The sequence below is a fragment of the Phyllobates terribilis genome, unplaced genomic scaffold (genome assembly GCF_046119375.1).
Source record: "Phyllobates terribilis strain yellow unplaced genomic scaffold, ASM4611937v1 Scaffold_3__8_contigs__length_932513732, whole genome shotgun sequence".
Lineage (NCBI taxonomy): Eukaryota > Metazoa > Chordata > Amphibia > Anura > Dendrobatidae > Phyllobates > Phyllobates terribilis.
This window is the reverse complement of record NW_027362763.1, coordinates 203,863,366-203,875,916: the sequence shown is the minus strand read 5'-3', so window position 1 is coordinate 203,875,916 and position 12,551 is coordinate 203,863,366. Positions and strand designations below refer to the sequence as shown.

The 12,551-nt window shown below is 43.4% G+C and overlaps 1 protein-coding gene across 3 annotated transcripts in view; it reads right to left on the bottom strand.

Moving 5' to 3' along the window:
• Positions 1-12,096, bottom strand: part of SNED1 (sushi, nidogen and EGF like domains 1) — a 199,539-nt gene extending 187,443 nt beyond the window's left edge. For 2 of the 3 annotated variants that reach the window (XM_073674535.1, XM_073674537.1), the window contains exon 1: positions 11,256-12,095. In XM_073674535.1, the coding sequence (XP_073530636.1) occupies positions 11,256-11,453 (198 nt within the window). In that variant the 5' untranslated portion in view covers positions 11,454-12,095. Of the gene's footprint in view, positions 1-11,255 lie in introns of all 3 variants that reach the window. The other variant, XM_073674536.1, reaches the window with a different exon arrangement.
• Positions 12,097-12,551: the final 455 nt, after the last annotated feature.

Sequence of the window (12,551 nt, the reverse complement as noted above, 5' to 3'; positions counted from 1 at the left end):
ATAAGACACCCCCATTACTAACCCCATAGTCAAAGTTAAAAGAAAACACAAACACCCAGAGTAAAGTCCTTTAATTGAAATAAAGACACAATTCTTTATTGTTCTAAATTAAACCATACTTACCATCACGCCCATTCCAGCTGAAGCCAACGATCTCCTGCAATAAAAGAAAAATAATAAAGCAACCTCATCCTTACCTTTCCATGGTTCCCAGGACAGCTCCAGCTCTGCTACATCGAGATGACAGGATGGACCGCAGCAGAAAGCTGCCATCCAGCCTGTCATCCCGCGGACACTGAGAAGCGCAGGCATGCTTGCGCTCCTCAGTGTCTCTCTGTGACGTCATCCAGATGAGCCGAGTTCATGTCCAATGAACTCAGCTCACCTCATGCACGTCACTGACAGCGTGGGAAAGTTCTCCTGCACTCAGCGCTTCAGCGTGAGAATTCTCCCACGCTGTCAGTGACGTGCATGAGGTGAGGTCATGTCCAATGAACTCAGCTCACCTCATGCACGTCACTGACAGTGTGGGAAAATTCTCACGCTGAAGTGCTGAGTGCAGGAGAATTTTCCCACGCTGTCAGTGACGTACATGAGGTGAGCTGAGTTCATTGGACATGACCTCGGCTCATCTTTATGCCGTCACAGCCAGACATTGAGGAGCACAAGCATGCCTGTGCTTCTCAGTGTCTGCGGGATGACAGGATGGATGGCAGCGTTCTGCTGCGGTCCAGCCTGTCATCTCGATGTAGCAGAGCTGAAGCTGTCGTGGGAGCCATGGAAAGGTAAGGATGAGGTTGCTTTATTATTTTACTTTTATTGCAGGAGATCGTTGGCTTCAGCTGGAATGGGCGTGATGGTAAGTATGGTTTAATTTAGAACAATAAAGAATTGTGTGTTTATTTCAATTAAAGGACTTTTTTCTGGGTGTTGTGTTTTTTTAAATACTTTACTAGAAATTCATGGTGGTCATGTCTAATATTGGCGTGACCCCATGAATTTTGGGCTTAGGGCCAGCTGATAATACCAAGCTGGCCTTAACCCCTTTATTACCCAGTGAGCCACCGCACCAGGGCCCTGGATGAGTTGGGTACAGCGCCAGAAGATGGCGCTTCAATGAACGCGCCATTTTCTGGGGCGGCTGCGGACTGCAATTTGCAGCGGGGTGGCCCAGAAAGCTTGGGTCTCCCTGCGCTGCGGATTCCAGCCCCCAGCTGCATAGTTGTATCTGGCTGGACACAAAAATAGGGCGAAGCCCCAAGCATTTTTTTTTTTAATTATTTCATGAAATTCATGGAATAATTAAGAAAAAAAGGGCTTCCCTATATTGTTGTGTCCAACCAGGTACAAATAGGCAGCTGGTGGTTGGGGGCAGCCCATTCCTGCCTGCTGTACCTGGCTGGACACAAATATAGGGCGAAGCCCCACGTCAATTTTTTTTAAAATAAATCCTTTATTTTAACACTAAATGACATTTGAGGAGTTAATAAAGATGCAGTCCCTAAATTATTATTTATTTTTTAATTAATTTTTCCCAAAACTTTTGACGTGGGCTTCGCCATATTTTTGTATGCCAGCCAGGTACAGCATCCAGCTTCTATGAACGCGCCATTTTCCGGGGTGGCTGCGGACTGCAATTTTCAGCGGGGGGGGGGGGGGGGGGAGAAAGCTTGGGCCTCCCTGCGCTGCAGATTCCATCCCCCAGCTGCCTAGTTGTACCTGGCTGGACACAAAAATAGGGAGAAGCTTCACGTATTTTTTTTTTTTAATTATTTCATGAAATTCATGAAATAATTAAGAAAAAAAGGGCTTCCCTATATTGTTGTGTCCAACCAGGTACAAATAGGCAGCTGGTGGTTGGGGGCAGCCCGTTCCTGCCTGCTGTACCTGGCTGGACACAAATATAGTGCGAAGCCCCACGTCAATTTTTTTTTAATTATTTCATGAAATTCATGGAATAATTAAGAAAAAAAGGGCTTCCCTATATTGTTGTGTCCGGCCAGGTACAAATAGGCAGCTGGTGGTTGGGGGCAGCCCGTTCCTGCCTGCTGTACCTGACTGGACACAAATATAGGGCGAAGCCCCACATAATTTTTTTTTAATTATTTCATGAATTTCCTGAAATAATTAAAAAAAAATTGACGTGGGGCTTCACACTATATTTGTGTCCAGCCAGGTACAGCAGGCAGGAACGGGCTGCCCCCAACCACCAGCTGCCTATTTGTACCTGGCCAGACACAACAATATAGGGAAGCCCTTTTTTTCTTAATTATTCCATGAATTTCATGAAATAATTAAAAAAAAAAAAACGTGGGGCTTCTCCCTATTTTTGTGTCCAGCCAGGTACAACTAGGCAGCTGGGGGATGGAATCTGCAGCGCAGGGAGGCCCAAGCTTTCTGCCCCCCGCTGAAAATTGCAGTCCGCGGCCGCCCCGGAAAATGGCGCGTTCATAGAAGCTGGATGCTGTACCTGGCTGGCATACAAAAATATGGCGAAGCCCACGTCAAAAGTTTTGGGAAAAATTTATTAAAAAATAAATAATAATTTAGGGACTGCATCTTTATTAAGTCCTCAAATGTCATTTAGTGTTAAAATAAAGGATTTATTTTAAAAAAAAATGGCGTGGGATCCCCCATAATTTTAGTCTCTAGCGGAGGTTAAGCAGACGGCTGGGGCAGATGTTTGAAGCCTGGGAAGGGGGTAAAACCCACGGAGCTTCCCAGGCTACTAATATCAGCCCCCAGCTGAATACCTAGCCTTTACTAGCTATTAAAATGGGGGACCCCCCCAAAAAAAATGACGTGGGGTCCCCCCTATTTTAATAGCTAGCAAAGGCTAGGCAGACAGCTGGGGGCTGATATTAATAGCTCAGGAAGGGTGCCATGAATATTGGCCCCCTCCCAGGCTAGAAACACCAGCCGTCAGCCGCCCCAGAAATGGCGCATCCATAGGATGCGCCAATTCTGGCACTTAGCCTCGCTCTTCCACGCTGCCCTGGTGCGGTGGCAGGGGGTAATAGTGGTGGGGTTCATGTCAGCGCCAGCTGCCATGAAGCCCAGGTTAGTAATGATGGGTGTCTATAAGACACCCCCATTACTAACCTACAAAGTGTTAAAAAGAAAAAACACACTACACCCAGAAAAAAATAATTTATTTGAAATAAAACACCATTTTATTTAATTCTTAGTTTACTAAAAAAAAATAGTTACCTGTCCACGTTCCTGCGCTGATCTCCCATGCACAGCTGTCACATCTGGAGATGGTGACAGCTGTGCATGGCTGCTGTAAGCTCACGCTGCCGGGAACACGTCCGCTCCCGGCAGCGGGAGCCACTGACTGAGGTTACCGGAGTGCATTCAGGCAGCGCAGCTCCGGAGACCTCCTTTACGGCAGTGCTGTACCGTGGGAATTTCTCACGATACAGCAGTGCCGTAAAGCAGCTAACCGGAGCAGCGCTGCCTTAACTCTGGTGAACCCTTACGGCCCCGTCATTCTAGCGGCGGCAGCGGTTCAGAGCGGTCACATTCTATGTGGCTGCTCTGAACTGGAGATCTTCGTGGGACACTCGTGGACTGCTACGGAGGGGTAAGGATAAGGTTGTGGTTTATTATTTTATATTTTATTACAGGAGATCGATGGCTTCGGGGAATTAGGTGTCTAGGTGAGTATAGGTGTAGTTTTTTATTTTTTACTTTTTTTTTTAGGTGACGATCGGCGGGGACAGGTAATGTATAAACTAATTTCTTTTAGGTAACCACTGGCCACCAATGACATGTATCTAACATTTATTGGGGACACAGTAGGGCAATTTATATAGCAGGATCAGGCTGATGGGAACTACTGCTCCCATCGAGCTGATCCTGCTGGCACGAGTGGACGGGGGACAGACATAGGCCGATGGGAGTAGTAGTGTCACATCGGCCTATGTCTGCCTGCACGCACAGACACCCCGCACACACACCCCGCACACACACACACCCCGCACACACACACCCCGCACACACACCCCGCACACACACACACCCCGCACACACTAATCATGACGGGTCTGGGAGGTGAGGCTGACCTGTGCGGCCGTGGGAAAGTTCATGTGAGTTCATGCAGTCAAGCATGAACTCACATGAACCCTCTGAGGGCACCGCGGCTACTTCAAATGAACAGCTGATCGGCATCACCTGATACCTCAGCTGTTCATTTGAAATAACCGGCGGGAAAGCGCAGCACAGAACGGGAAAGCCGGCGGTGAAGTCTTTTCACTGCCGGCTTCCCCGCCCGGGTCCTTCGCTCCTTGGTGCTGCGCTCCCCGCCCGGTCCTAATTTACGATTGGGATTGGAGGTGGCGAGGGGAGCGGAGGATCGGGGTGGGAGGCTGCGGGGAAGCAGTATGGGGCTGTGTGATTGTTTAAAAGCCGGCGGCTTTTTACCGCCCGCCGGCTTTTAAACAATCAGGAGAATTCTCCCACGCTGGGATGGCATTCTGATGACAAGCTGGATCGCAGCTGAGCGCTGCCATCCAGCTTGTCATCCTTCACAGACACTGCAGAGCGCAGGCATTATGGGAACTTCCGATTCCGGTATTCGATATTATAAAAGTATCGGAATTAAGTATCGGAATTCCGATACAGTGAATATCGGCCGATACCCGATATTTCAGTATCGGAATGCTCAACACTACTCACAAACGCTTCTACCTGGCGGGAAAACCGCATGTAAAATCCGCATGCGATTTTCCCGCCAGGGAGAAGCGTAAAAAATATGCTTCATTTCCGCAACGTGGGCACATAGCCTTAGAAGTATAAAAAGAATATATGTATGGATGCCACAGGCAAAGTTCAGGTGCATTTACACTGGCCGATATCTGCCAGAGTCTAACGTTAATGATGTCCCATCCATCTTTCACAATGATTATGTAATGTAAATATGCTGATCAACTGAATGAGGTGTCCAAAAACGTTAGTTCTTAATGCATGAAAATGTTTAGGAGAACAAAAAAAAATTCTCATTCATCTCTAAAAAATTGTGTAATATAAATTGTTCACTCGCTCAAGGAATAGACCGACAACATGGAGAAGTGGAAATTGAAGTCCTAAACGGGTAACTCTCAGTGATTGGCTGATTGTGTTCCGAGGCAACTGTTCAGAAGCAGTTGGAGCGGGTACATATTCGTTATTATTCCAAATGCATATAATATTCATGTTCATATAATGTTCATATAATACCGTGAAATTGAAAAACATTTTATCGCTAATCTGATTAAACTAAAATATTTGCACAATTGTTTAAATCAGGCCTTTGTGTTACATGTATAATTTAACAATTTTTGGCAATATTTTCTCTTTCATAACAAGATTTTCATTAAAAATAAACAGTAGTAATCTTGCAGTTTTCATACTGGCCACTAGGGCTTTTTAAAACTCATTCTTCATGTTCTTTCAGAAAGAGTTTTCAGCAGGCTCTTTATCATTAGAGGCAGGATTACAATGACAGGTAATACCTCTATACACAGCTGATAACACATGATCCACCATTCACAATAGGGGATGTCACAACTGACCGTGCTCCCTCTCCCTTCAGAACAACTCTTGCACACGCTCATTTGATACCTGGATCCAAAAGATAGGGTGTAGGCCTGACCATTGTGGCTATGTACATGTGTTAATTCCTGAAACAACAGGAAGGTAAGAGTCTAAAAATGCCCCAGTGGCCATAGTGAAAATTGCAATATTTAGAAGTTTTCTTTTTAATAAAGATCATGATATGAAAACAAACCATATCGCCAAAAAAATACATTTAACACAAAAACTATTTAAAAAAAATTAGTCATTTCCTGATGAAACATTCCCTTTAAACACAATTTAACAGAAATACATAACTTTCTAGTTGGCTCATTCAGAGGCTGGATCACACTTTGCAAACAAATAAGATGAGAGTCCATGATCATTGCTTTAAAAAATACACAGAAATATGGGCACATTAGATGAGGATGACTGAGAAGACAAGCGTGCTAAAAAAAGTTTTTCTTTGCTACTGAGAAGGTACGATGCAGACTCTTGGCCCACAGCATCCAGGAAAGAATCGTTCTCTATAGTTCATGCTATCAATTTTCTACATAGTTACATTATGTCTGTTCTCCTATACATATACCGCTGGATAATACTGTGTAGATTTTTCTATATTCTCAAACAAACCTTGTTTACATTAAAAACAATTGATACAACGTTCACAATTGCCGAGAGTAGACTACCAAAAAAGTGATGTGACACAAATCTGTTAGCCTTCTATGACTGAAGATTTATGGCAAAATCAGCCAATAATGGCTACTCAGTCGTCACTTTGCAGAAGGGCATTCTGCCATTTTAAACTTTTATTTCATCTACCTGATCTATTAGTTCATTCTGGCAAGCAGATGGCGGATTATCGATAGGATAGTATTGAGTGCATTTAATGAACATAGATTTCAGTAGGCCAACATTTCGAATTTTAAAATAATTTTTCAAGCTGTTGTTATAAAGTATTCTAATTTACTGAGATAATGACTTTTGTGTTTTCATTGGCTGTAAGCCATAATCATCAACATTAACAGAAATAAACACTTGAAATAGATCACTCTGTTTGTAATGACTCTATATATGAGTTTCACTTTTTGTATTGAAGAACTGAAATAAATTAACTTTTTGATGACATTCTAATTTTGTGAGATGCACCTGTAATTATTAAATAAAGTGATTTGACGATTTTTTATCACATTCTCAAATGAGAGTAAGTCGTCAATAAGTACAGTGATCATTTGGTTGTATGTACAGCTTGCAGTAGTCGACAAAGCAGTCAGCTATGTGACTTTTGATTCAGAGGCAATCATTATTAGAAAAGGCAGATGTTTTCCGGTACAATCCATTGGCCCGTCTCCTAAATAAGGACTGCAGTGATTACAAAATCTTGCCAATCATTGCTCTGAAGCTAGTCAGATTTGTCCAGCTTCAGTATCGCTGCATCCTCCAACGTTGCAGCATTGGACAGAACTCAGTTTGGGACAGTGGGCAGCTTTACATCAAGCGCAAAGCCCCAGCCAGCAGGAAGCTGAAAAGCTGGGGAGCAGTGTGCTCCTGAAGATATATAATGAGACAATCTCTTTTGTTTTTCCATTGATTCATATTAATTCCAGCATCTTCTAGAGTTTCAGATACCTAAATAAAATGTTTGTACAATACTTTATGAATTCATGTATTCAAAATAAATAGTATCACTTACTGGATGGGACTTGGGGGAGGGGGGGTGGAGGTACTAAAGAACATGTTTGGCATCCAACATTTTTTATGTAACATGCTTCACAAAGGGTTTCACTTTTAGATGCTATATGACTGAGATATTTCAGAAGGTATCATAGTTGAGGTCCACGAGGTATGACCACCAATTAACAGTGGGACTAAAGTGTTTAGTAGTTAGAGATTACAGCTGATCGGTCCTTCTGACAGCCTTTCTTCCACAAACTATACTTCTAAAGAAGATCTCAGTCTACAATTCACTTATAGAAATCTGTAAAAAAGACTGAAGAGAAGGGTCTCAAGGATCTTTACTAATTCATCTTCATATCTTTAAGCCAAGTTATCTATTTGTAGGTGCAAAGTGAGAACCCAACAAATGGCACAAACATACAATTGGAATGGCACCATAATATTAAACTAATATCTTCTTGAATTTTGCAACGTCCATAAAACAAGATTGGTCCTCCCTCAGCAACCAAAAAAAATCAATGTAGAGGTCACCATACCATCATAGAAAGTCCATATTCTGTCTCTTGCTTTTACATCTAGAGCCTTTTTCAAGTTTGACAAAAGCTCAATGTAAGAGTCAGAATATTCTCTGTGATTTGTGGGAAAGAAGTAGATTACCTGTAGGCTGAAATATGAATAAAACTAAGAGTAGATCCCTAACTAAGTAGAATATTACTTTTATGTTGGCAGAAGTGCTGAATTCAAACCTGACTCCACTTTCAGGGTTATCTCATTTTAACAGCGCTTAGCCAAAATCTCAAGGTTACGCTGTAAAATAATTTTTCTTTTTCCTTTCCATTCAATCATGCAGTGTACAGTTGTGCTCAAAAGTTTACATACCCCTGCAGAATTTTTCCTTTCTTGGCCTTGTTTCAGAGAAAATGAATGATAACAAAAAACTTTTTCTCCACTCATGGTTATTGGTTGGGTGAAGCCATTTATTGTCAAACTACTGTGTTTTCTCTTTTTAAAACTTAATGACAACCAAAAACATCCAAATGACCCTGATCAAAAGTTCACATACCCTGGTGATTTTGACCTGATAACATGCTCAGAATTTGACACAAATGGGTTTCAATAGCTACTAAAGGTAACATCCGCACCTGTGACCTGTTTGCTTGTAATCAGTGTGTGTGCATAAAAGCTGAGTGAGTTTCTGGGATTCAGACAGACTCTTGCATCCTTCATCCAGCCACTGACGTTTCTGAATTGTGAGTCATGGGGAAAGCAAAAGAATTGTCAACGGATCTACGGGAAAAGGTAGTTGAACTGTATGACACAGGAAAGAGATACAAAAAGATATCCAAGGAATTAATAATGCCAGTCAGCAGCGTTCAAACTGTGATTAACAAATGGAAAATCAGGGGCTCTATAAAAAACAAACCATGGTCAGGTAGACCAAAAAAAATTTCAGCCACAACTGCCAGGAAAATTGTTCGTGATGCAAAGAAAAACCCACAAATAACATCAGCTGAAATTCAGGACTCTCTGAAAACTAGCGGTGTGGCTGTTTCAAGATGCACAATAAGGAGGCACTTGAAGAAAAATGGGCTGCAATTTTCGAGTCGCCAGAAGAAAGCCATTACTGTGCAAATGCCACAAAGTATCTCACCTACAACACTCCAAACAGCACAGAGACAAGCCTCAAAACTTCTGGTACAAGGTAATTTGGAGTGATGAGATCTAAATTCAACTTTTTGGCCACAACCATAAACATTACATTTGGAGAGAGGTCAACAAGGCCTATGATGAAAGGAACACCATTCCTACAGTAAAGCACGGAGGTGGATCGCTGATGTTTTGGGGATGTGTGAGCTACAAAGGCACAGGAAACTTGGTAAAAGTTTAAGGAAAGATGAATGCAGCACGTTATAAGCAAATACTAGAAGCAATTTTGCACTCATGATCCCGGAAGCTGCTCATGGGACGTACTTGGACGTTCCAGCATGACAACGATCCAAAACACAAGGCCAAGTCGACCTGTCATTGGCTACAGCAGAACAAAGTGAAGGTTCTGGAGTGGCCATCTCAGTCTCCTGACATCAATATCATTGAGCCACTCTGGGGAGATCTCAAGCGCGTAGTGATAGACAACCCAGGAATTTACAGGAACTGGAGGCTTTTTGCCAAGAAGAATGGGCAGCTTTATCATCTGAGAAAATAAAGAACCTCATCCACGACCCCCACAAAAGACTTCAAGCTGTCATTGATGTTAGAGGGGGCAATACACATTATTAAGAACTGGGGTATGTGAACTTTTGATCAGGGTCATTTGGATGTTTTTGGTTGTCATTAAGATTTAAAAAGAGAAAGCACAGTAGTTTGATAATAAATGGCTTCACCCATAACCATGAGTGGAGAAAAAGTTTTTTTGTTATCATTCATATTCTCTGAAACGAGGCCAAGAAAGGAAAAATTCTGCCGGGGTATGTAAACTTTTGAGCGCAACTGTATGTTTTATAGAGGATAAAGAAAATATTGATCTTCCTCTTAAAAGGTTGTAATATCTCTGAATTCATAAATGTAGCCGCTAGCTTATAGGAGTCTACATGACTCCCCTCTGGTAGAATTTGGTATATAAACAGTGGCCATAGTTGTCAGAGGAAAGGCGGCAATGCTTGTTTTAAGGTTTCCTTCACACAAAGTTTAATTTTGTATTAACTTTTTGCAAGTTTTTTTGGGGTGGCACTTTAAAGTCTGAAACTGCTGCAGTGTGTTTTTTTATTTACAGGGCAGCACGGTGGCAAAGGGTTAGCACTGCAGCCTTGCACCACTGGGGTCCTGGGTTCAAATCCAACCAAGGACAACATCTGCAAGGAGTTTGTATGTTCTCCCCGTGTTTGTGTGGGTTTCCTCCAGGTTCTCCGGTTTCCTCCCACACTCCAAAGACATCCTGATAGGGAATCTAGATTGTGAGCCCTGATGGGGACAGCGACGATAATGTATGTAAAGCGCTGCGCTATATAAAAATAAAGATTATTATTATAAAGATTATTATTTACAAGTCGTATAGAAGATAGCCTGAACATGCTAGCCATGGACCCCAAAACACTCCAAAATATGAAGACAAACGGTACAAACAAAAAAAAGACTATTTGTAGCACGTTTAATATTTCAACTAATAATTGGCTAAAGTTTTGCAAAAAAAAAAAAAAAACATGATAAAACCTTATGTAAAACCATTGGAGCATGCTTTATTGCTCTCTCATTCCAGTGATCTTAATTCCCAGAGAACCCCTTTATTATCTTACTGCACCTTTCAAGATAATTTGGCAAAGCCTGAGATAGACACTATTGGCTACATATATATTAGTTTGAACCATTTAATTCAGTATGACATGCCATGCGCAGGTTTGTTTTTATCCAATTGTTTGGTTCCTGTTCACACATTTCAATTGGAAAAACTTTCTATAGATCTGATCTACGTCATGTGAATACAGTTCAGAGTACAGAAGAACACAAAGACCAGATCGCTATAGTGGATTACATATTTTTCATATATTTTCAAACATGTCAGCAATGACTGGTGTCTCTCCGCTCTCAAGCTGTTGGGAAACTACAACTTCCAGAATACTCTCACAGTCTGCAGCTGGGAGTTGTAGTCTCAGAAAAGCCGGAGAGCCGCCAGTTGCTGATCAATGACTTTGATTTTGACAATAACATTAAAGCGGATCTGATGCCAAATTTCACAATACAAACTGAATACATTTTTAAATAGATCTTACACCTGGTGAGACTGGTGTACTTATGGTGAAAATGCCTGGCTGTATAATCCTCAAATGAAAATGAGTATTTTATGAGTTGCCCATTTTAATAAATGAGAAATTTCACAAAAGGATTACACAGCCATTCTCACATAGATTTTCAAAGTAAGTACACCAGCCTCATTAGGTCTAACAGGTCTATTTAACAGAGTACGCAGTTTGTATCGTGAAATCTGGAGACAGATCAGCTTTAACGCTCAATATCCATGCTATACTCACATAAAGCCCGCTGTGCTTGTCTCCAAAAAAAGTGAAGGCTCTGGAGATGGGTAGTAGTCCAGATCCACCATCGTCCTGCCTGCGGGTCACAGAGTCTCCTTGTTGTGGCCCAAATGGGTAAAAATCTGACAAAGGTACCAAACCACGGGCACCAGAAACCACATGCCACAGGAACAAAAACTGGAGCAATGACCCCATCCCCAAATGTGGTGAATATGGCACTGCCCAGAGTGGCACTATACAGTGCCCTGAAGACTATGGGTGACCTGGTGTCAGTCTCAGCTCGCCTGATGCCCACCAGCTGGGACCTGGAGGTCTTAGGGGTACAGGCTTCTCATCTTACTGCCTGTGCCAGTGCTCTGCAGGTAGGGGCTTATTGTCAGTGGCAGGCTCCTGCGCTCAGGGCTGAATGGAGGTGATAAGTGGTAGCTGTACTATGTACAGGTCCCCTCCATCTTTGCATTACCCTGGCAGTAGCCCTGCAGCAGTCAGTCACTACAAGTCTCCTCTGCTGCACTACTTCCCTATGCCAGTGATGCCCATGTATGCCAGCCTGCCCTACTGCTGAGATGCCCATGCATGCCAGCCCATGCTGCAGCCCCTGCACTGTGGCTCCCGGTCTCCGCGCTTCTCCCGTGCAGGCTGCAGCTCACTGACACTGAATTCTCCCTCTGTTCACAACTGACTGGGGGGTTCTGTCCCCTCCCCCAATATCTAACTAACCCCCACCCCCCCGGAATGAGAGGTGGGGGCCCCTACCAATCAGGAGGCGCCCTGCTCGTCATGACGCCGTCTCTTAAAGAGCCCGGGAAGTAAAGACAGAAGTTTTTGGACAGGAGTTCTGGAATGTGTCGGTCCTTCCGCAAAGCATCCTGGGACGCGTAGTCCGGGGCTGTGTTATTACATACGTGCACGACAATGGTGGTCACTTTATCGAAGACCGTTTCATCAGCAGTGTGGGACTACAGGTCCCAGCATGCCCTGCAGCTAGAGAGGCTGAGCAGTGCACACCGCGCATCAGTCACCACAGAAGCCCAGAGGGCTATGTCTGCCTCCGGAGGGGCCACATGCTCTGTACCTGCAAAGCTGGCTGCACAACTGCCCACACCTGCCATGCTGCACTCTGCACCACAGTAGCTGGTGGGCAACCCCTGTGTAAAATGTTGCCCGCCAACACTGGCGCTGAAAAAAAGCAAGGTTTTCAAGCAGAAATCACTTCAGGAATCCCCTTTTAGGGCAGGTGCACGCCGCTTCTTTTACCTGAAGTGCTGTTACCGCCGATGTCTGTGAGGGAAA